Source organism: Cetorhinus maximus, chromosome 21, assembly GCF_964194155.1.
Source record: "Cetorhinus maximus chromosome 21, sCetMax3.hap1.1, whole genome shotgun sequence".
NCBI classification, from domain to species: domain Eukaryota; kingdom Metazoa; phylum Chordata; class Chondrichthyes; order Lamniformes; family Cetorhinidae; genus Cetorhinus; species Cetorhinus maximus.
The window spans coordinates 30,734,410-30,759,890 of record NC_135899.1 but is presented as its reverse complement, the minus strand read 5'-3'; the positions used below and the strand labels follow the sequence as shown (position 1 = coordinate 30,759,890).

General features: G+C 44.3%; 2 protein-coding genes across 2 annotated transcripts in view; one reads left to right on the top strand and one right to left on the bottom strand.

The window, feature by feature from the left end:
- Nucleotides 1-1,881: 1,881 nt before the first annotated feature.
- Nucleotides 1,882-16,106, bottom strand: LOC144695813 (zinc-binding protein A33-like). Its single transcript, XM_078566823.1, has 6 exons — nt 15,684-16,106; nt 11,551-11,646; nt 11,239-11,472; nt 8,083-8,105; nt 7,845-7,990; nt 1,882-2,800 (listed from the first exon to the last, which is right to left on the bottom strand). The coding sequence occupies exons 1-6, from the start codon at nt 16,095-16,097 to the stop codon at nt 2,256-2,258; spliced, it is 1,458 nt and encodes a 485-aa protein (XP_078422949.1). The 5' UTR covers nt 16,098-16,106; the 3' UTR covers nt 1,882-2,255.
- Nucleotides 12,922-25,481, top strand: part of LOC144695154 (major histocompatibility complex class I-related protein 1-like) — a 34,272-nt gene continuing 21,712 nt past the window's right edge. Inside the window, exon 1 of the mRNA XM_078566050.1 lies at nt 12,922-13,019. The gene's annotated coding sequence lies outside the window, so the exon portion shown is untranslated. The remainder of the gene's footprint in view (nt 13,020-25,481) is intronic.

Below are 25,481 nucleotides of genomic sequence, written 5' to 3'. Positions count from 1 at the left end.
AATTCCAGACACTCTATTCTGAAGTTGAGCATCACTCACAGTTGAGCTTCAAGTGTTGACCATATTTTTTCTGGTTTCTTAAGATAGTTTTCGGATAGACCTGACATGTTCAGTATGAAGAGGACTTCATTGCCTATAGCAATTTTAATGGCTTTCTTATCTGGTTCAGAAATATTGCGGTCCAGCAAATACTGTTCAGCATGTTGATGGAACAAAGTAAATTCGGATAGACCTGTTGCCTTCCAATTGAGTGTTGGAAATTTTGTGGTCATATTTTTAATGCTGACTGGAGTTTTTAAACAGCTATGCAAGTTTCTTCCAGCTCTTTTGGAGTTGATTGTGCTGAGTTGTGGCACTTTTCCTGGCCATTGCCTTAGCTGGTCATAGGTTGCTGCTTAAACTACATTGGTGTCGCTGTTGAGCTCTGTCTGATTTTCCCCCATTTTAACTCTAAGCTCCACCCACAAAGTAGTGATTTGGGTGGGAAAACAGCTGCAGATTTCAAAGTGAAATCAAACAGTGAAAAAATCTTTTTCACAGGCTTCTTCCAGCTTTTAACATAGAAATAGGAGTAGGCCTTTTGGCCCCTCAAGCTTGCCCCGCCATTCAATAAGATCATGGCTGATCTGCCCCAGGCTGCAACTGCTCTTTCGTGCCAGCTCCTTATAGCCCTCAACTCCCCGATATTTCAAAAATCTATCTACCTCCTCTTTAAATACTTTCAGTGACCTAGCCTCCACAACTCTCTGGGGTAGAGAATCCCAGACATTCATTACACTCAGAGAGGAAATTCCTTTGCATCTCAGTTTTAAATGAGTGTCCCCTTATGCTCTAACTATGTCCCCTAGTTCAAGATTCCCCCACTAGTGGAAACATCTTCTCAACATCTACCGTGTCAAGCCCCCTCAGAATCTTGCAAATTTCAATAAGATCACCCCTCATTCTTCTAAACTCTAATGAATAAAGGCCGAACCTGTTTAGCCGTTCTTGATAAGTCAACTCCATCCCAGGAATCAGCCTAGTGAATCTCTTTTGAATTGCCTCCAATGCCAGTATATTCTTTCTTAAATACGGGGACCATAACTGTACACAGCACTCCAGGTGCAGCCACACCAACTCTCTGTACAGTTGCAACAATACTTCCCTATTTTTAAACTCCAACCCCCTAGCAATACAGGCCAAAATTCCATTTGCCTTCTTAATTACTTGTTGTACCTGCATGTTAACTTTTTGTGTTTCATGCACAAGAACACCGAGGTCTCTCTGTGCTGCACTTTTTTGGAGTCTCTTTCCAATTAAAGAGTCTGTCTTTTGATTTTTCATCCTAAAGTGCATGACTTCACACATTCCTACATTAAACTCCATCTGCCAAATTTTTGCCCTATCACTCAACCTGTCTATATCCCTTTGCAGATTCCTTATGCCCTCCCACCTAAATACTTCTTCCCAGACCAGTCTGCTGTATTTAGCTTCAGCAGTAATGAATTCTTCTGTCTGTGGAATGCTACTCAAAGTAAGACCACCCGCAGTCTGCTGTTTAATTTCTATTACTGCTTAAACTTTGCAGCAGTTGAACTTACATTAATTAAGCTCCCCCAGATTTCAACAACGTTACTGGACCCAATGCCTGCTGCCTGGAGTGAGGTTCAATCCCAGAATGAAGGTGTGGTGTACGTGGAATCCCTATAAAGCTGCCGAATCCTTACACACTGAGACTTGCTGGTTGTTTCACTTTCACACCAGCTCTTTTCTTCAGCTGGATGTAAAGGGGTTGAGGCTTGCGCTCTACTCAGTCAAATCTTCAAGACCGTATTGCCACTAAGTGCCGCCATGTTACATTCTTCTTCTGCTTGACGTAAAAGTACCAATCATACACAAGGATTGGTAAAACAATAATGTGGGTTCTTTATTTAAAGATAAGACTATATGCAGATGGGTTTACCAGGAGGCTAAGAATAGTACATCTGGTTTCTCCCCTGCTGCTTGCTGACCGACTAACAAGTCATGGGGCTAATACATCACATTCTGTCAAGGTATGTAATGATTGACAGTAGTTTAAGATATGTAACCTTAAAGGTGTATGGACATCATATCACAATCATAGCCCAAGAGCTCAGAGCAAGGAACATTTACAATTCACTCTTCCGACACTCTCATCTCCACCATTTATTGCCAAGGCCCTTTCCCAATCCTGCTGTATCTTACAGTTCCTCACTCAGCAATGGACACATTCTCTGAAACAAAAATTTAGGAATCTATGGTTCAAAATGATGCAGTTTAAGAGGAGCAGCATTTTTACCCTCATCGCATGATCCAGGATAGAAAAAAGGAAAGAGTTTCTCAGTGAATGTGTCAGTGAAAGTGTGGAGAATGGACATATCATCAGCATTGTAAAAGTTCACCTGTCCTCCCTCATAGTCCAAGTAAACTCCGATGGTCCTGGGCTTTACACTCGGGGTCAGTTGGACTAATGGGTTTTCTGTAGCTCCATAGTTATTCCCATTGCTAAGCCACACAGTCCAGTAACCATGTTCAGGCCCCATTCTTATTAATCCTTTCCTATTGACTGACTCTTTGGCCACACCCACAATCCACTTAGTTTTGTCCCCAACCTCCACCTCCCATAAGTGTTTCCCTGATGTGAATCCCTGTGACCCTAGGACACAGACACTTGTATCGAATCTCTCTGCGTTATCCAGAAGCAGTAATTCTGTGTCACTGTATCTCACACTGGTCAGGTCTTCAGATAGGATGAGCTTATGATGCGCTGTGTTTGGGTCCAGGGTCAGTGAGGCTGGGACTGGGGAAAATAAAAAAGTCATCATGTTAAATATTTTAGACAGAGGAAGGCGTATGCATATAAGTTAATATCAGATGTCTGTATAACTGGACTCGACAACCAGATCATAATTTTATTTTTCTCAAGGGATGTAAGCGTCAGTGGCAAGGCCAGCATTTGTTGCCCATTACTAATTGCCCTTGAGAAGGTGGTTGGTTGCCTACCTTCTTGAACCGATGCAGTCTTTCTGTAGTATGTTGGTACCAGAGTGACTTGCTAGTCCATTTAAGAGGGCAGTTAAGAGTCGACAAGATTGCTGTGGGAGTCACATGTAGGCCAGACCAGGTAAGGGTGGCAAAATTCATTCCCGAAAAGACATTAGTAAACAAGATGGGCTTTTGTGACTTTAGTGAATGAGATCAACTTTTACCACAATCAGAGGTCACCATTAGCGAGACTAGCTTTAAATTGCCATTTTTTTTTTAAAGTTTAATGCTATGTAACTCAAAGTTCACAATATTTATAACTTTTGAGTCATCTGCAAATTTTGAAATTGTGCCCTGTACACCAAAATGTAGGTCATTAATATATTTCAAGGACAGCAGGGTTCCTAACATCATTCCCTGAGGAATGTAAGATTCCTGCTAGCCAGCTGGTGAAGGAAGAAACCAGAGCCAATCTTTACTTGTACTAGATTTATTGACAGATTGAAATGTTACAGGTACATATCTCCTGACTGTACGCCTGTGTCAGTAAATGTCTTTTTATATGTGCTCAAGTACCCTCTAATCAATGCAGTCCAGGTATACGTACTTAACCTCAATTGAAGCAATTAACAGATTTCCTTCTTTCTCCATAAATAGGACTTATCAGATAATATGCACAAGCAATACTTCAAAACAAATCAAAGAGAAAAAATTATTTTGTCCATATTCTGCATAAAACATTACATTATAAGATGCCCCTCTTCCAGGACATCCAACAATTTTTTAGTACAGGCACTTCTCTTCTTGAAACAGAGGAAATAGGAGCAAAAGTAGGCCATTCAGCCCCTCGCACCAGCTCCGCCATTCAGTTAGATCATGGCTGATCTTTACCCCAATGCCATTTTCCCACACTATCCCCATATCCCTTGATGTCTTCACTATCTAGAAATCTATCAAACTCTGTCTTAACATCCTCAATGACTGAACCTCTGCGGCCCTCTGGAGTAGAGAATTCCACAAACACCCATCATCTCCCCAAATCTTCATCACTCCCCACAAATCTCCAATGCCCCCCACCCCCACAAGCCCCCATCACCCCTCCAAGGATTTACCACCCTCTGAGTGAAGAAATTCCTCCTCATTTCAGGCCTACCTCTTATTCTGATACTGTGTCCCTTGGTTCTAGACCTCTCAGCTAGGCAAAACACCCTTCCTGCATCTAAGCTTGTCGAGCTCTAGAAGAATTTTGTATGCTTCAATGAGATCATCTGTCATTCTTCTAAACTCTTGAGAATACAGGCCTAGTCTCTTCAATCTCTCCTTATAGAACAATCCCGCCATCCCAGAATCACTCGAACAAATGTTTGCTGCCCCTTGCTGTTTCTTAGCTCCACCCAAGCTGATTCTACATCTTGATTTTCCGATCCACGACCCTCTCTCACTAATGCACTGATATCATCCTTAATTAACAGTACTACCCCACCTCTTTTTCCTTTTTGGCTATCCTTCCTAAGTGCTAAATACCCTTGAACGTTCAGTTCCTAGAATTGATCAGCCCGTAGTCATGTCTCCATAATGGCAATTGGATCATACCCATTTACTTCTATTTGTGCCGTCAACTCATCTACCTTGTTGCGAATGCTGCAAGCATTCAGATAAAGTGCCTTTAATTTTGCTTTTTTGACATATTTATGCATTTTGACTCTATGATGCTGGCCCTTGTTTCTGCTTCCTTCCAATTTTGCTTACTATTTTTCTTCCTACCATTTCCAGCTTTGTTTCTCTCCTATCTGATTTTCTTCTCTGGTACCCATTCCCATGCCAAGATCGTTTAAACCCTCCCCAACGGCACTAGCAAATCTCATGGCAAAGCTATTAGTCTGAGTCTTTCTCACTTGTACAGGTCTCACTTACCCCAGAAATGATCCCAGTGCCTCAGAAATCTAAAGCCTTCCATCCAGTTACACATTTATTAGCTCTACCTTCCTATTTCTGTATTCATTCGCATTTGACACTTGGAGTAATCCTGAGATTACTGCCTTTGAAGTCCTGCTTTTCTTATCTCTTTCCTAGTTCTCTAAAATCTGCTTTCAGGAGCACATTCCTCTTTCTTCAGGACATTGGTATTCTTGCGATTGTCCTGATGAATACAAGATGAAAAGCTTTGACAAAATGTCTTTTTTCAGCAATACCCAAATCAGCTTTCTTGTAAATTTCATCAATGAACCCTGCTAGAGGATCCAAATCTTCATTAGTATCCAATTGAAGGGCATCCAGCTCACAAAATACATTGCTTCCTATTTTACTTCTGTTAGGAAGCAACAATGCCAAAGCAATAGCTTGTATCCTCCTTGGTAGGATGTAACCGCATCTACATTCCCACTTCATTCTTCTATTGGTCATTGGTTCAGACTCTGAAAACATTGGAGGTAAATAACAATTGACAATTTACAGTTATTTTATGCCATTGCCACAATAACCATGAGTGTTATAATCCATTTAGTTTCCAACTTTTAGTCAACCATTCTTTGCTACCATGTTATACTCCTGATAGTCAGTTGGTGAAGGAAGAAACCAGGACCAATCTTAACTTGGAGTAGATTTATTCACAGAGTGAAACATCACAGGTATATCTCTCCTGAATCCTCTCTACTCTTTTGTGTCTTTTTATATGTGCTCAAGTACCCATCCAATCAATGCCCTCCACTTAACCTCATTTGATACAATTAACAGGGAACCCCGCTATAAGCCTTCCTCAAGTCTGAAAACAACCGTTCACCACTACTCTCTGTTTCTTGTACTCAGCCAATTTCACTCATTTTTACTCAGCCATGTTGCTACTATCCCTTTTATTCAATGAGCTCTAACTTTGCTTACAAGTCCACGTACACCACATCAAGCACATTATCCTAAGCTCCCTATCTGTTACCTCAACAGAAAACTCAAGCAACTTAAACACATTTTTCCCTTAAATGCAATCTGGCTTTCCTCAATTGTCCCGCATTGCCCAAATGACTTAATTTTATACAAATAATGTTTCTAAAAGTTTCCCCGCCATCAAAGTTAAAATACTTGGCCTGTAGTTGCTGGGCCTATCCTTGCACCCCTCTTGAACAAGGGTGTAACATTTGCAATTCTTCTGTCCTCTGGTACCACCAGTGAATCTAAAGAGGTTGGAAAGTTATGGCCAGTGCCACTGCAATTTCCATCATTACTTCCCTTAGCATTCTTTGATACATTTCATCAGTTCCTGGTAATTCATCAAGTATAGCCAGCCCATCTAATACCTGCCCTTTATCAATTTTAAACACATCAAGGGTGTCAAATACTTACTGTTTCACCATAACTTTGGCAGCATCTTTGTCCTTGGTAAAGACAACGCAAAGTACTCATTTAGTACCACACCTGTACCCCTCGCCTTAACGAATAAATTCCCTTTTAGGATCATAATCAACCCTACTCCTCTTTTTACTGCCCTCTTACTATTCATATCCTTTTAGAAGGCTTTTAGATTCCTTTAATGTTAGTTCCCAGTGTCTCTTTCTTTGCTTCGCTTATTGTTTTTTCAGTTCCCCTCTGACCTTCTACATTGAGCCTGTTCTCAATTACATTAGCCACCTGAAAATTTCATATCCACCCTTTTACTGCTTAACCTACTCTCTCTCTCTTTCATCATCCAGGGAGCTCTAGATTTGTTTGCCTTAGCTTGCCCCCTTGTGGGAATTTATCTTGACTGTACCCAAACTATCCTTTGGGGGCAACCAATTTTTCAACAACAGTTTTGCCTGCCAATCTTCGCTGCAGTTTATCTAGGCCAGATCTGTTTTCACCTCATTGAAGTTGGTCTTCCCCCAAATAATTATTCATGCTCTGGGCTGTTCCTTGTCCTTTTCATAGCCAACCTAAATCTTATGATACAATGATCATTGTCCCCTTAATGTTCCCCCTTGATCCAGCTGGCCCATCTCATTCTCAAAAACCAGGTCGAGAAATGCTTCCTTTCTCGTTGGACTGGAAACATAGAAAGTTCTCCTGGACACATTCTAAGAATTCTCGCCCCTTTCCGTCTTTACACGATTGCTATCGCAGTCTATATTTGGATAATTGAAGTCCTCCATTATAACTACTCTATAATTCTTGCACTTCTCTATAATTTCCTTACAAATTGGTTCCTCTACATCTTTCCCACTAGCTGGTGGGCCTATAGAATACACCAAGAAATGTAATGGTACCACTTTTGTTTCTTAGCTCTAGTCAAATAGCGTAAATAGAGAAACTATTTTGGCTGTTTGGAGAACCTAAGGCTCGAGGGGATAGTATAAAAATCATGCCAGAATTTGCAGGAGTGAAGTTAGGAAACATTTTACACACAAGGGATAATCGAAGTTTGAAACTCATTTCTGCAAAATGGCAACTTATTGAAGTTCAATTGTTAATTCTAAAACTGAGATTGATATATTGTTAACTAAAGGTATGCAGGGATGGGGGAGAGAGGCAAGATTATGCAGTTGGTTCGTAGATCAGCCATGATCTCAATGAATTGGTAAAAGAGTCTCGAGGGGCTAAATGGCCTTCTCCTGTTCCTATGATCACTATTCAGTTTCCTGGGGCAGGAAGGAACACAATCAGTGAAGCACCCCAGTCTGATCACTGTCCAAGTGCTGGATGTCTAATAAGATGTTCTTATCCCCTCATTCCTGAATCTTTCAGGTCCCAAATAAAGAATGCCTCCTTGAGTAAGGTCCAAGATGCTGCTGCCCCAGTGATCTGTACCCAGTAACAGGCAGCACCTTCAGGAGAGGGGGAAAGAGAGCAGGAAACTCTACAGAAAAGTGACACAAAGCTGTGGAGTTTCTTACCTGGACAGATGACCTGTTTCATTTTCTTCCACATCGAGTAGAGTAATGGGCCTCGAAATCCTGTGTATTTCCTTTTTGGAAACATCAGTATCTCCTCAACGTCACCTCTCTCTGCACCTTCCCCTTCTTCCTCTTCGTCCAGGTACCTGTTTAAATAGGATTGATTCAATCAGTCATTGCTGGATACAAACTGTGGTCACAGTGTAAAGCCATGTGAAAGTTTGGTTTAGATACTCACCTTTCTCTCAATCTTTGCAGTTCCTGCATACGGGACAGAGAATCAGAAACATTTTAATAAATATACTGTGTTGTTTAGATTATGCATCATTAAAAATTACCACCAGTGATTTTAGTAAAACATGAAGGGATCTGGATGGAGTTCTCGCTGACAGGTTCCATTGATGTAATACCACATCAGTTACCCTCAAAATAATTCAGAGCCTGTCTCTGGTTTGTTTAGCCCTGAGTTGGTGATCATGATGCTACATCTAAACTCAGCATCCCCTCAATAAGGAGGCAGCAGCCAGTGTACCAGCTCCTGGACATTTCCAGGCAGTTTTGGGACAATGTATACCTGTGTACACACCAGATGTGAACAGGGTTAAGCTCATTGTGATGTCCATACAGTCAAATCGCTTGCTATTTTCACTGGCTGGGGAGTCTAGGACTAGTGGACATAGTTCAAAAATCAGAGGCAGACATTACAGGATTGAAGTTGAGAAATTCTTTCACAGAAAAAGGATGGTAGAGGTTTGGAATGCTCTTTCACAAATCACAATTGATGGAGATCAACCATTAACAAGAAACTATCAACCTCAGATTTAAAAGTTAATGCTAGGGATTAAGGAATGTGGAGCGAATATATAGAGTTAGGTCACAGATCAGCCACGATCTGAATGACTGGTGGAACAGTCTTGAGGGACGAAGTAGCCTACTCTTTGTATTGTATCACTGTTTGGAAAGGACCTAGCTAGTATCTTTGGGACTGAATTACCACATGTCACTGCTCTCAGGGTTCATACCCACAGACCAGTCAAGCAATAGCCTGACATAGTTATACTCACCAAATCATACCTTACAATGTCTCAGATGCCACTATCACCATCCCTAGTTATGTCCTGTCGGTCAGCAGGACACACCCACCAGATGTAGTGACACACAATCAGCAGCGACTAGGAATCCCATGAAGACTCATGGCATCAGGTCAAACATGGGCAAGGACACCTCCTGCTGATTACCACCCACTGCCCTCCTTCAGCTGATGAATCAATACCCCTCCATGTTGAAAGCCAGTTGGAAGAAGCATTGAGGACAGCAAGGGCAGGTAATGTACTCTTGCTAGTGGACTTCAATGTCCCACGACCAATGCATCAGATCAAAGCTCTGCAGTCCAGTCACATCCAGTCATGAATGTGGTGGACAATTAAACAAATAGTGAGATGGGGAGGTTCCATGAACATTCCCATCCTCAAAGATTGCGGAGCAAAAACCATGAGTGCTGAAAGATTTGCAACCATCTTTAGCCAGAAGTGCCAAATGGAAGATCCACCTCTGGCTCCTCCTCAGGTCCCCAGCTTCACAGAAGCCAGAACAAAAGCAAAATACCGCATGTGCTGGACACCTGAAATAAAAACAGAAAAATGCTGGAAATGCTCAGCAGTTCAGGAGCATCTGCGGAGAGTGAAACAGAGGTAATGTTTCAGCTTTGTGACCCTTTCATCAGAGTTCTCATCATGTTCTTTCTTCTCCACGTAGCACCCTCAATTCAAGGGTCGCTGAACCATTGCTTTACGCCTTGATTTTACGATGGGTAGGCCAGGAAGGCAGGCCTCTGGCCAATGTCAGCCAGAACAAGGATTGAACTCCATGCTGTTGGCACTAATCTGATCCATACACTAGCCATCACACCAACTGAACTAACTGCACCTCCTCCCCCATTCCCCACCCCATCATGTTGCATGGGTGGGAATAGGCAATATCACCGATGGCATGAATATGAGGTCGGAAGATCAACTCAGGGCCAAATATGGCACCAAGGTTATGAACAGTCTGGTCCAGCCTCAGACAGTTTCTAGGGAGAGGGATGATGGCTAGGGAGCGGAGATTTTGGCAGGGACCGAAGGCAATACCTTTGGTCTCCCCAATATTTAATTGGAGAAAAATTCTGCTCAACTAGTAGTGGAATTTAGATTAGCCACCTGGTGAGTTAATGACACTGGATGGGTTGAGAAAGGTGGTAGAGGTGGGTGTCATCAGTGTACACGTGAAAACTGACACTTTTGGGAATGAGATGGGGCAGCTGGATCAAAGGGGACCATTAAGGGGCCAGCAAGTAGATGAGAAATAGGAGGGGGGAGGAATGGTAGGGATACATACTTGGCGAACAGCAGAGGTGATGAAGCAAGAGCTGGAAGAGAAGACATCGATCGTCACTCCCTGGCTATGATTATATAGGTAAGAATGGAACCAGGCGAGTGCAGTCCTATTCAACTGGATGACTTTGGAGAGGCATTGGAGGAGCATGGTATAGTCAGCCATGTCAAAGTTGAAAGGCTATTCGAGAAGGTCACAGCGGGGCAGTCTATCATTTTCACAGAACTATAGGATGGTATTTGTAACTGTGATAAGAGCTGTTTTGGTACTGTGGCAGGGACAGAAGCCTGATGAAGGGATTCAGACATTGAATCCAGGAAAGATGGGCATGAATTTGGGAGCTGACAACATGTTCAAGGAATTTGGAGAAGAAAGGGAGGTTGGAGATAGTGTAGTTTGCAAGGATGGAGGGCCAAGGATTTTATTTTAAAGGAAAGGGGTGAAATCAGGTGGGAACAATATCTGTATTTAACATGATCAGCCAACATGGGGCCAAGAGGGGAAGGTGGGCGGTCAACAGTCCAGTATGAATAGGGTCGAGGGCACAGGAGGTGGGTCTCAGGGACAAAGTGCATTTGGAGAGGCCTAAGTGGAGTTTGGAGAGAAACTAGAGAAAGAAAAATGTTCAGGGCTTAGGGAAGTGGGGAGACTTATTGGAAATTTTGCCAGGTGGGCTAGGGGAAGGGAGAGAGATGGTAGAGGCAGCTGATCAGATGGCCTCAGTCTTGATGACAAATCCATGAGCTCCTTGTCGGAGGTGAGGGTGGAGGAGACAGAAGAGATCAGTTTAAGAAGATGGTTTAAGGTGCAATGCACTTTGGTTCCGGTTATATTGCTGCTGGTGTGAAGCGCTGACCATGTGGGTCTGTATCCCTAACACTTTGAACTCAATCATGATTGATACCTGTTTGTCCTCAGTCATACTGCGCATTGGGCATTGTTGTGATGGGGTTTAAGCCCTATTATAAAATTCTGTTTACACTTAGATCAACAGCTTGGGCATTAGGTTATAAAGGGTCACCTTGAGAAAGGAGATACTGTCCTGCTGCTCGATGTCTACACAAAGGCTCAATATCTTCTCCTCAAGTGACGTCAGTTCCTCTTCAATTCTTTTCAAGTTCTCCTCCATTGGTCGCAGATCTTCCTCCTTTTGTCTCCTCAGCTCTTCAATTAAATGTTTTTCTTTGTCTTCAAGATATTGATGGATTTTAGCAAATTGTGTGAAGATGTCTTGCTCCAGGGATCCAGTGAGTTCCTAAAGTTGGGAGAGATCATTTAAACAGTGGATTGTTAAAGGATCGCAGTGTTTAAAGGGAACTGAAGTAATACTCACATCTAGTTCGGAAATCTTCCTCTCCTGCTGCTGTTTTAATTCACTTTTATTTTTCTTTTGATTCTCCATGGAATCCAAAGATAATTTCAGCTGGTCCTAAAAATGGAATCAGACCTCACCATGATCATTGTAATGTTTGCTGTTATATCACACACTGTGGGGACTGGTGTTCAGGGAATGTTACAGTGTTTTTTTTAATTCTTTCATGGGATGTGGGCTTCGCTGGCTGGGCCAGCATTTATTGCTCATCACTAATTGCCATTGAGAAGGCGGTGGTGAGCTGTCTTCTTGAACCGCAGCAGTCCATGCAGTGTAGGTACAGCCACAGTGCTGTTAGGGAGGTCTAGGATTTTGACCCAGTGACAGTGAAGGAACAGCGATATATTTCCAAGTCAGGACGATGAGTGGCTTGGAGGGGAACTTCCAGGTGGTGGTGTTCCCATGTGTCTGCTGCCCTTGTCCTTCTAGATGGCAGCAGTTTGGGTTTAGAAGGTTTCGAAGGAGCCATTGTGGAGTTTCTGCAGTGCAACTAGTAGATGGTACACATTGCTGCCACTGTGTGTCGATGGTGGAGGGAATGAATGCTTCTTGTTATTGTGGAGTTGTAGCCTGTACCTCATTGAAAATGGATGCCTGAATTAAAGCTACATTGCACCACAGTAATACAGTAATACAAACACCAACAGCCTATATATCCTGGCGGGTTTCGCTCCCCCTGATATAAGAAGAACGGTAGCCAGCAAGAAAGAGCGACTCCGTCAAACATCAGATGAGAGGCACCCTCTACATGATCATACACCTACACCCAGCCACCTAAAGTCAAGGAAGAGCTTCATGAACAGTCTTGTTCCATTACAATCAACCCCATGTGAAGCCCGCATTGCCTTGTGGAAAGACTGGCTCGCCAGTCTCCAACAGCCCCCAGTGATGAAAATTCTACCAGATGAAAGCCTTCCCCCAGGAGCTAATTGCAACTGGGCAACGTGGAAATGCCTTAACAGACTTAGGACTGGTGTAGGTCGTTCAAAGGTGTCACTAAGCAAATGGGGATATACAACCAGCCCGACAACTTGTGAATGTGGAACTGAGCCACAGACTATGCAACATCTCCTGCAATGCCTATCACTAGAGGAACACTGCACTGTTGCAGATCTTGCCAAATTCAACAATAAGGCGCAAAAATGTGTCCAGTTCTGGTTGGGCCGTGTATGGGCTGTCCGTGGACACGATAAGAAGACCACAGTAATAGTAGGACCAATGTGTAATGGAAAAAACTTATTGAAAGCTACATTACACCACAGTAATAGTATTACCACGGTGTGTAATTAAAGAAACTTACTAAAGGCTACATGATACTGCAGCGGGGATTCCCAAACCATGGGTCGCCCGATCGCGTCGCAAGCTCCGAGGCAGCAAAGGGGAGTGTCGGGCAGGACAGCCTTGCGATCAGATCAGAGGCCTGACAACAGGTCTGAGAACGATTCTTTTATTTGCTGCTGTGGCTCGGTGGCGGAAATGTGCTCCGAGGCCCGATTACTGCCTCCCTCAAAGTCTAGAAATACAATCACATTTCCCCTGCCTAGCTCCCACTCGCAGCTCTCCCGGCACCTGGGAGCTCGCAGATAACCCCGCACGAGTTTGCTTGTCGTGCTCCGCATTAATTGCCCACTTTAGAGCCTCAATTGGCGGCGAGGTGGCCTTCCCGTAACGTGCTTAATCAGGGCAAGATGGCAGGGTCCACTCCTGTCCACCCGCCTGCCCCAGGAGAAGGCATTAAATTCTGCCCACAATGTGTGATGAAGGAAAATTTCTTCAAGCTACATTATGCAACAGCTAGAGTTACCATCTCCCCCATTATGTCCTGGAGTCTCCAGGAATTGAAGATTAATCTGCAGGACTCTGCTGAGAGCAACCTGAGAAAACATAATTTAAAAAAATTATGGGCTTTTCTTTTGTTTTCTTTGAACACATATTTGTTTTTTCTGGTTATCAATATATTGTCAATGGGGAAAGATACTGTTTGACTGAGAGGCAATAGTCGTCCAATCAGTTAATGAGTGTTTATTTTCCAATTGGTTGGGAAGTCTGTCCTCATGAGGATAGACAGGTTGGGCAACCAAAGGGGGTAGCTTGTTGGTGGGATGTTTACAAACAGAAGGTCATGCGATGAAATTTTGTCCACTAACTCGAAACAGCCCTAATTACGGCCCAATAACACAATGAGCAATGGAGACAAGAAGTCCAATCCCTCTACACCTCCATCCCCCACCAGGATGGTCTGAGGGCCCTTAGCTTCTTCCTTGAACAGAGGCCCGAACAATCCCCATCCACCACTACTCTCCTCTGTCTGACTGAACTTGTTCTCACACTGAACAATTTCTCCTTTAACTCCTCTCACTTCCTCCAAATAAAAGGTGTGGCTATGGGTACCCGCATGGGCCCCAGCTATGCCTGTCTCTTTATGGGATATGTGGAACATTCCTTGTTCCAGTCCTACTCCGCCCCCTCCCACAACTCTTTCTCCGGTACATCGATGATTACTTCGGTGCTGCTTCATGCTCTCGTCGGGACCTGGAAAAATTTATTAATTTTGCTTCCAATCTCCACCCCTCCATCATTTTCACATAGTCCATCTCTGACACTTCTCTTCCCTTCCCTTCCTTGACCTCTCTGTCTCAATTTCTGATGATAGACTGTCCACCAATATCCATTACAAGCCTACCGACTCCCACAGCTACCTCGACTACAACTCCTCACACCCCGCTTCCTGTAAGGACTCCATCCCATTCTCTCAGTTCCTTCGCCTCCGTCGCATCTGTTCTGATGACGCTACCTTCATAAACAGCTCCTCTGACATGTCCTCCTTCTTCCTTAACCGAGGTTTTCCACCCACGGTCGTTGACAGGGCCCTCAACCGTGTCCGGCCCATCTCCCGCGCATCCGCCCTCACGCCTTCTCCTCCCTCCCAGAAACATGATAGGGTCCCCCTTGTCCTTACTTATCACCCCACCAGCCTCCGCATTCAAAGGATCATCCTCCGCCATTTCCGCCAACTCCAGCATGATGCCACCACCAAACACATCTTCCCTTCACCCCCCCCGGCGGCATTCCGTAGGAATCGTTCCCTCCGGGACACCCTGGTCCACTCATCCATCACCCCCTACTCCTCAACCCCCACCTATGGCACCTCCCCATGCCCACGCAGAAGATGCAACACCTGCCCCTTCACTTCCTCTCTCCTCACCGTCCAAGGGCCCAAACACTCCTTTCAAGTGAAGCAGCATTTCACTTGCATTTCCCCTAACTTAGTCTACTGCATTCGCTGCTCCCAATGCGGTCTCCTCTACATTGGAGAGACCAAACGCAAACTGGGCGACCGCTTTGCAGAACACCTGCGGTCTGTCCGCAAGAAAGACCCAAACCTCCCTGTCGCTTGCCATTTTAACACTCCACCCTGTTCTCTTGCCCACATGTCTGTCCTTGGCTTGCTGCATTGTTCCAGTGAAGCCCAACGCAAACTGGAGGAACAGCACCTCATCTTCCGACTAGGCACTTTACAGCCTTCCGGGCTGAATATTGAATTCAACAACTTTAGATCTTAAACTCCCCATCCCCACCCCGTTTCCTCCCCCTCCCTTTTGTTTTTTTTTCAATAATTTATATAGATTCTTCTTTTCCTACCTATTTCCATTATTTTTAAATCTACAACTAATACCTTGTTAGTCTTTCCACCCCACCCCCACTAGAGCTGTACCTTGAGTATCCTGCCATCCATTCTTAATTAGCACTTTTCTTAGATAATATCACCACCTTCAACACCTCTTTGATCCTTTTGTCTGTGACATCTTTTGATTATCTGCTCCTATCACTACTTGCTTATCCCTACAACCACCCCACCCTCAACTTCTCTCTCCCCCCGCCCCCCACCTTAGACCAGCTTATATTTCACCTCTCTCCTAACTATACTTCAGTTCTGCCAAAGGGTCATGAGGACTCGAAACGTCAACTGTTTTCTTCTCCACCGATGCTGCCAGACTTGCTGAGTTTTTCCAGGTAATTCTGTTTTTGTTTTGGATTTCCAGCATCCGCAGTAGCTTTTAGCTTTTTGTTTTTGACTCACTGTGTCCCCATACCTTGTACTTTTGAACTGCTGTTTGTTGAGGGAGGAACCTGTGGGCTGAATGTGGGGGAGAACCGACACAACTGGCACAGATCAGAATCTCATCCTCTTCGCAGAACAGCACCAGCTTCTCCCCGTGTTCCTCACAGTGAGGCAGACAATCCTCCAGCTTTAGGTTCAGTTCCAGTTGTCGAGCTCTCTCAGAGAGATTGGCCAACACCCTGTTACTGGTAAAACATCCCCGGGGGAGAACCACTCGACATTCTGGGCAAGACACAGCAAACCATTGGTTTTCCCAACACTTCTGGATACAGGATTTACAGAAGTTGTGCTCACAGTCCAACCGCACAGGCTCCACAAACAGAGACAGGCAGATGGAGCAGGTTAATTCCTCAGTCAGGGATAAAATCGATTTACTGACAGCCATCTCAGTTGCTGCTCCTTATTCTGTCACTCACCCGAGTTTCAGTTTCATTTCTCCAGTTTATTGTGAAACTCACTTCCAAATCCATCCTCTTAAAGGAACATTGTCATCAGACAAAAGTGTCTGGCAAATCTTTATTTCCCTGAGCACTGATTCATGTAAAACAAAATGGCACTGAGGTTTCTCCCCATAGCCCTGTATCAATCCCAAACTAATCCTACGCCCCCACGCACGCTCCATAACTCAGTATCAATTCCAAACGAATCCCACTGCCTCGCTTTCCCCCCCATAGCCCTGTATCAATCCCAAACTAACCCTATGCCCCCACGCACGCTCCATAACTCAGTATCAATTCCAAACTAATCCCACTGCCTCGCTTTCCCCCCGATAGCCCTGTATCAATCCCAAACTAACCCCACTCCCCCACACGCTCTCCAGAACTCAGTATCAATTCCAAACTAATCCCACTGCTGCGCTTTCTCCCCATAGCCCTGTATCAATCCCAAAGTAATCCCACTCCCCCACACTCTAAATCTGTATCAATCCCAAACTAACCCTACTGCCCCACTGTCTCCCTGTAGCTGTGTATCGATCCCAAACTAATCCCATTGTCCCACTGTCTCTCTGATATCGAGTTCCAATCTGGTACCTGGCTGGCTGGTTGTTAATTGGGCAGCAACCATGAAATCTATTTCAGGGTCCAATCGCAGTTGACTTTGCGACCCTTGCCAGGCCTGTCCACCACGCCCGCCCAATGAAATAAAAATCCTGCTTTAGAGCTTGGGAAACAATCGCCTCTGGAATTGAATTAAGCCCAAGCTGATTGGTGGATATCTGATGTGATGAGGCTGTGGTCCGTCATGACTGGATGGTTTCTCTGCTCTGGGGTGGTTGCTAATTGAGCAGTGATTTTTTTAAACTCAGCAGCTTGGCTCTGAGAGGTTACAGGAGAGCTGGCGTGGGTAATGACACATTGACACTGTGTAGGCACCCCTGAATTTACCACCATGACCATTCCTGCACCTGATATAGGAGAACCTGGCAAAAGATATTTTCAACATAAAAAGAAAAAGCGCTGGTAAAGCTCAGCAGGTCTGGCAGTATTCGTGGAGAGAGGAACAGAGTTAAGGTTTTGTGTCCAATCTGACTCTTCTGTGGAAAGATATTTTCAGCTTTGCTGGTGATAAATTAAACCTGGGCCTGACTCAGAGGGATTGAGGGGGTTGTTGCTGTGGGGTGAGCCACAGAATTTTGTTCGGTTTTGATAGACAGAGCCTGCTTGGATACCCTGGGGCAAATGATCACCGTGGCAACACTGCAAAGCACTGCAGTGTTGACGAATGGTCAGCCTGGATCATCTGAAACCCTGAGGCTGAGGGGTGATTTAATTGAGGTGTATAAGATTATGAGGGGCCTGGATTGAGTAATTAGGGGAAGTCAAAAACCAGGGGGCATAGATTTTAAATAATTAGAGGAAGGATTAGAGTGAAGAAACATATTTTTTGGATGAAACGGGAGGATGGTAGGGACCTGGAACACTGCCTGAAAGGGTGGCAGAGGCAGAAATTCTCATCACTTTTAAAAAGCATTTGATGCCTATTTGAAGAGCAATGACCTGCAGGTTACGGATCTAGGGCAGGAAGGTGGGGTTAGGCTGGGTAACTCTTCATTGACAGGCACAGAAATGATGGGTAGAATGGCCTCCTGTGTCGTAAATGTTCTATGATTCTATGAATTGAGTCTGCTGTTAGATATTCTCTTGAGTACAGCGGTTGTTATCATTTCTGTAAGGAATCAGCGCCTTATGTTTCAGCGATTGCCCTAACTGCCTGATACCCTATCTTACAATAGTGTCGCCTGCACGTGTAACATGAATAGCCCTTTGTGAGCTGAAGCAGATATCCCAGTCTTTTGCAAATGCCTCTCCAGTCTTTCCAAATGAGTGCACAAAAACACTTGGGAAACTCATTAAACAACATTATTTACAGTAAGTGAACATACAAAGCAGAAGTTCCAAAGGGGCTCACTTCAATCTGTACAATGCGCTCACATATTAACATAGAATAACAATCACACTATGCTGCCCTATTGCCCTGCTTGAGTTAAACCAAATAATTTAATTCCTAACCTGCTGAATCTCAGTAAGAGCCATCATAGTTCACAGAATGACACAGCACAGGAAGTGGCCATTTGGCCCATCATGTCTGTGACCGCTCTGTGAAAGAGCAATCCAGTTAGTCCCCCTCCCCGGCTCTGCCCTTATACTCTTGTATTTTTTTTCCCTTCAGGTATTTATCCAATTTCCTTCTGAAATTTATGATTGAATCTGCTCCTAACACATTTTCAGGCAGCGTTTTCCAGATCACAGCAACACACTGTGCAAATTTCTTTTTCCTTGTGCCACCTCTAGTTTTCTCTATTTAAAATACTGCCTGTTGACCTGTGGGTCTTTGTACTCTTGTCTCCTGTCCATCAGGAAGTTGGGCTTGGTTCCTGACTTGTCCTTAAGTCTGGGGGTTAGTTTGAAAATTGGAACAACAGGTCAGCCAGTGTCAATGGAGAGAGCAGAACTGTTCTTGGATGTGTGGAAAGGTAGATTTCTGTTCTCGCCACCCTACTGATGCTATGTGGCCTTTTGTGTTTTCAGTATTTTCTGTCTCTTGTTTTAACCTGCTATTCAAGGCTACTATTTCCCATCTCTCTCTCCCTCCCCATTTTGAAACAAGCTCCATGTAAAGCGGAATAAGAAGGGACATTCCAAAATGTCATGGTGGGAATGTTTCTCTGGAGCCCTAGTTGAAATCATGCTTCTCTTGTTCTGAATGATCATTGGGAAGAGATTTAATGTCTGAGTTTCCAATGCCTATTCCACAAATACCTACAGCCTCTTTTGCAATTGATGTGGCTTTCCTTTATTCTTAAACCAGTCCTTAAAACACATTTTTTTTCCAAATCATACCTTTGGAAAGTGGTCAACAAGTACTAAACTGTGGCATAGGAATAGGCCATTTGTGCCTGTTCCACCATTTTATTAGATCATGGCTGATCTATATATTCCCGGTGGCATGTGATAAAGAAGATAGAAATGGGAGGATAACGCAGATGAATGTATGGCTGGACAACTGGTGCAAGAGTGAAGGCTTTAGATTCCTGGGGCATTAGAATCTGACCTGGGTGAGTTGGAACCTGTGCAAGCCAGACGGGTTGCAACCTGACAGGGCTGGAGCAACATATTGGTCGGCAGATTTGTTAGGGCAGTTGGGGAGGCTTTAAAACAGATTTGACAGGGGGATGGAAGACTGAGCATAGGTTCAGCAGGGAGATAAGCAAAGCTGGAAATAGAGGACAGGAAATTGGTAAGCATGTATGGAAGGCCGAGGAAACAGAGGCCCGAGAGCAGACAACAACATAGTTATTCAGTGATTAGTGGTATATAGTTCAATGCAAGGAGTGTAGTTGATAAAGCTAACCGAGGGTCAGATAGACACTTGGAAGAATGATATCATAGCTATTACTGAAATGTAACTTAAAGGCAAGAATGGCAGCTCAACATTGTTGGTTATAGAGTATTCAGACAGGATAGAGAGTGGGGTTTTGAAAAGGAAGCTATATTGGTGAAAAAGCAGTCACAACTCCTCCTGTAGCATAAATTTTCTATGGGCAGTATTTTTCGCTGAGTGGGTGGGCGTACGACCGATCCGCTGGAGCATAAAATAGCACGTGATGATGTCGGGCGAGCGACCCGATGTCATTGCACACTCACGCGATATCTCGGGTTGGCGGGCACGAGTGGGAGCTGGAGCCGCGCCCGCCATTAGTTAAGAGGCCAGCTAAGGCCATTAAAAAGGCAATTGGTGCCGATTTTATGTTGCTCGTGCGATTTCGCGCTCATTGCACAGGAAAAATGGGCAGGCGGCCAGTCAACAATTTGCAAAACCTCATCCACAGGCAGGATAAAAAGGGTCAGCAGCATTGCCAGTGCAAGTAGTGAGGAGCTTGGTAGATAGTTTGCTGCTGGTGACCTATTGGTGTATGGCAGCTTCATCTCTGTTCGGGTCTTCATTCTTAGCATTCTAGGCTTCATTTCAGGCCTCCTTGGTGTCTCCATGGACCCCGGAGGATTCAGACCAGGTGGACCCTTCCAGGTATCAGATAGCCTCTGTAACCCTGGTAATGGGGATTGTGGTCTCCACTGGAGGCACTTCCTCTGAGGAAGAAGAGAGGGACAGAAGGGAGAGGAGGCCAGGTGTCCCAGTGCAGCTTCCAGGGGAGGCACAGGCACAAGGGGTACAGGGCCAACATGTAGTCCAAGGTGTTAGGGGCCGCAGAAAACGCCACTACCCTGCTGCCAGGGTTTACAGGTGGCGATGCAATGCCGAAGGAGGCTCTGCCCATCAGGCAGCTCGTGCACCAATGTGAGGTCGCTCTGGACATCCGAGTTGTGGCCCTCAAGCCACAAGGCACTCAGTCCAAGCACCCCTTGGCCAGCTCCGGCATCATTAATGGTGGGCACACAGACTCTAACACCCCTGAGCTCCACGGGGGCAACAACCAGGCCTTAACACTTCAACACGCTGATCCATACCAACATAGTACTCACCTTTCTTGAGCGCAGCAGGTCATTAAACCTCTTGCGGCACTGGACCCCGGTGTGCAGCACAGCATCATGGCTGCTGACCAGCGCTGCCACCTACTCTCAAGCTTTTTTTGTAAGGTGCGATGGCCCCCTCCTGGCAGCCACCTCCTCCAGGAGGACCGTGAGGCACGCATCAGAAAACTGGGGGACCGAGTGCCCACCCGACCTGCCCCCCCCCTGCCTGGCGTCTGCAGCCTCACTGGAAGCCATAATTTCCTGTAGACAGCACCAAAGATGTTTTCATTGCTGGGGCTGCCTGGGCTGTTTTTAAACCGGCCGCCGGGTCGCCATTGGACCTAGCGGTCGACAGGCCCCACCCCCGCTCAGCCCTTCCCGACCAGTGAGGAGCCGTGTTTCGCTGGCTGGGCCCACCCGCTGAACTCAAAATTCGGCCCTATATTTCTTCTGTTATCTTAACTCTATTGGGTGGGAGGGCTCGAAACGTTAACTGATTTCTTCTCCGCCGATGCTGCCAGACTTGCTGAGTTTTTCCAGGTAATTCTGTTTTTGTTTTGTTTTGGATTTCCAGCATCCGCAGTAGCTTTTAGCTTTTTGTTTTTATCTTTGTGTTTGATTGACTGCCACCTCTCTTCAAAAAAATGCCCTCTTGGAAGAAGTATGGTTCTGTCCTCCGACAGGATTTCCGACTGTCTCTTCTGCCCTGCTCACCTTCATTGCTTTCACACCACACCCTCAATGTGTCTCTTCCCCCCCCCCCACCCACCTTAAACCAATTTATATTTCTCCCTTGCTGAAACTATGCTGCAGTTCTGCCGAAGGGCCATGAGGGCTCGAAACGTTAACTGATTTCTTCTCCGCCGATGCTGCCAGACTTGCTGAGTTTTTCCAGGTAATTCTGTTTTTGTTTTGTTTTGGATTTCCAGCATCCGCAGTAGCTTTTAGCTTTTTGTTTTTATCTTTGTGGTAATGTTATTGGACTAGTAACCTAGGTGCCCTTACTCATGTCCTGAAGACACAGGTTCAAATCCTACCATGGCAGCTGGGGGAATTTAAATTCAATTAATTAGTAAAAAAATATATTTTTATCAACAGTCACAGATTGCAACTCTTTCGAGTACAATCACAGTTCTTGGTTTCCGGGGGTGGGACATGAACCCACAACCCTCTGATTAATTAATTAGTAAGCCTGAACAAAACGCTAGTCTCAATTAATAATGATTGTGAAACTACTGAATTGGTGTAAAAGTCTATTGGTTTCACTAATGACCTCCAGGGGAGGAAATCTGCCTACCTGGTCTGGCCTACACATGACAGCAGACCCACAGCAATGTGGGTCTGACTCTGAAATGGCCTAGCAAGCCATTCAATGTTATCAAACTGCTGCAGTAAATAAACAGTGTGTGTGTACCTACGCCATGTGGACTGCAGTGGTTCAAGAGTGTATGAAAAAGCACTTCCTGATTTCATTCGTGAATGTCCTAACTCTAATTTTAAAACCTTGGCCGCTTGTTGAGGTTTCTTTGTATCTAACCTAGCGAATCCTGTTATCTGTTCTTCTGTTAGATTGCCCCCTCCAGCTTCTAAACTCATGGGAATACAAAGTAATTTTATGAAACCTGTCCTCTTGATTTAACCCTTTAAATTATAGTGAATATGCACTGCACCCCCTCCAAAGCCAATATTCCCTTCCTGATGTGCAGGTGCCCAGAATCCATCCTATTCCCCTATCAGTATTTTTATAATCTCTGATCCAACATCCACCCCTTGCAAAGCATTTCATACCTTTGGAGAGGCTAGAGAAGTTAGCATTGTTATTATAAGAGCAGTGAAGGTTATGGGAAGACTGAATAGAAGTGTTTGTTTTATTCATTCCTGGGATGTGGGCATCACTGGCTAGGCCAGCGTTTATTGCTCATCGCTAATTGCCCTCAGGAAGATGGTGGTGAGCTGCCTTCTTGAACCGCTGCAGCCCATGTGGTGTAGGTACACCCACAGTGCTGTTAGGGAGGATTTTCCAGGCTTTTGACCCAGTGACAGTGAAAGAACAGCAATATAATTCCAAGTCAGGATGGTGTATGGCTTGGAGGAGAACTTGGTGGTGGTGGTGTTCCCATGTATCTGCTGCCCTTGTCCTTCCAAGTGGTAGAGGTCACGGGTTTGGAAGGTGCTATCGAAGGAGCCTTGGTGAGTTGCTGAAGTGCATCTTGTAGATGGTACACACTGCTGCCACTTTGCATTGGTGGTGGTGGGAGTGAATATTTAAGGTAGTGGATGGGATGCCGATCAAGGGGGCTGCTTTAATATCATGTGAGGATTTAATTGAGTAAGTAAGGGTTGGTTATCAGAGCGCACAGATTTAAGATAATTAGTATAAGAACCAGGGGAGAAATGAGGAACATTTTTGTTTAACACAGCAAAGTGTTAGAATCTAGAATGTGATACCTGAAAGAGTGATGGAAGTAGATTCAATTGCAGCTTTCAAAAGAAATTGGATATATATTTGAAAAAGAAAACTTCTGATTGCATAGTTCTTTCAAAGAGCCCACCCTGAACACAATGGGCCGAGTGGCCTTTTTCATTGTTGCCTGATTTCAATAATAATAAGCTCTCCAACTTCCCCCTCCTTGTTCCACTGACACCCCCGAGTCTGTGCACTCTTATTACTGCCTCACTGTCCAATGTAACCATAGCTTGCCTTGTGTCCTGACAGAACTTTGTAAATTACTGAGGTTCAATAGTAAAGAAACCCCAATTCTTTCAGCTATTCTTTATACCATGTTCAGCATTGATTCACATTCTTCACTGCAGTCTGATTTGTCCTTATCCCCTTCTCAAAGGCACATCATGCTTGTTAATTATTGCCTCTGGCTGAATAGATGTTCAGTTTTGACTGATCAGATCACTGCAAGCTGGTGTCTCAGCAGTGGTTTGTACAGATCACCACTTAACCTACAGTAATACCATGGACTATGGAGCAGATTTTTTTCCTGGTTAATAATACATCAGCGATTATTTCCACTGGGGTGGAAAAGTCTTGGGAGAGACTGAATAGAGTTAAAAAAGATTGCTAACACTGGGGAAAGCTCATTTATCCACAATTTGGCAATGCTTTTTCAGACATGATGCTTCCATCCTCCAGAGGGACAAATAAAGCAAGCACAGATGCTTCTTTCCCCTGTAGAGAAGAGAGACAGATAAAAACAAAGAGCTAAAGAAGTATTGCTGATAAAAGAGACATGTCAAAGCTTTTCATCTTGCACTCAACAGGACACTTCGCAAGAATACCAATATAAGGGGAAAATTGCTTTCCCTTCATATTGGTATTCTTGAAAAATGTCCTGAGGAGTCCAAATGAAAAACTTCGACATATCTCTTTTTTCAGCAATACTCAAGCTCTGTACTACCAAATGGCTAGTTAGAGAAGTATTCTTTTCGTAATATTTAAAAGTAGTCACATTTCACTCCTCTGAAGTCAGAAGAGGTTCTGAAGCCAAGAGCTTTCAGGCAGGCTCAAAGTTTGAGAATACTGTAAAGAGGTTTGGACCATTCTTCAGTAGTTAGAAGCAGTTTAAAAGCAGAATTTGGAAGTCTTCTGGCTGTGTTTAGCTGAACAAAAACAAGGAATGCAGTAGTGAAACAAAAGAGAGAATTCCAGCACTGACTGGGTTAGCTGAAGCTAGAAAAGGACTGAAGAAAGGTGACAATGACCATAGATGATGATCTGCTCCAGGTTTCCCAGGAATGGAGACTGAACAGCTCGGCAGGAACTGCCCAATATCACAGCAGCTTCCTTCCTACATGATAGGTTGCGTATCTTGAGTGATATCCTGGAAGGACAGTTATACCACCAGAAACTGAGCAGCGAATATAGTGTCACTTTAGCCTTGCCAAGTCTCTAATTTACACTGTTACAATACTGAGATACTGTTGAACCCAATAGTGGTTGAGGTTCCCCAATCCCCTTGCTATTACTGGAAAGTCCATCTTAAACTTATGATGGTATTAATTTTGTTTTTACAGCTGTTTAAACAAGTCAGTAAGTGTTAAAACACCCCTGTCTGGTTCATACTTAGATGACTGATAAATTCACAGATAATTTATGTTGTGTTGTCCTGCTGTTTGATCTGGTTTGCTTAGCTGGCCCAAGTTTTTCTCTTTGAACTAGTTACCCTCTTCCTTTTTATGAGAATGTCCGCATTGAACATAGCACCATATTGTATCCATATCACTTACAATGAGCGCTCAGCTCTATGCTGCAGCTATACTTCTTCCAATATGTGTATATTTTCACTCACTTGTTCATATATTCATATGTGTGTGATCAGTGTCACAATGGAAACCACTTAAAGCCCTTTCTTCCTAAACAAGCATATATGATATATTCATTAAGAACAGAAGTAGTCTCCTGATTGTATTCTCCTCAATTGTTCTGATGCTCCAACATAGACAATACAGACTGGCTGTGCATTCCTTATGCTTTCCTTCATGTTAGGATGGCTCTTTCTGACATAGTCTTTGGTGTACATGGCATAATTTCAAAATTTGCGGATGATGCAAAACTTGGAAATATTGTGAACTGTGAGGATAGCGATAAACTACAAAAGGACATACACTGGGGGAATTGGTGGACACGTGGCAGATGAATTTTAATGAAGAGAAGTGTGAAGCTTGGCTAGAAGAACTGGGAGAGGCAATCTAAAATAAACGGTACAATTTTAAAGTGGGTGTTGGAGCAGAGGTACCTGGGGATATATGAGCACAAAGCACTGAAGGTGGTAGGGCAGGTTGAG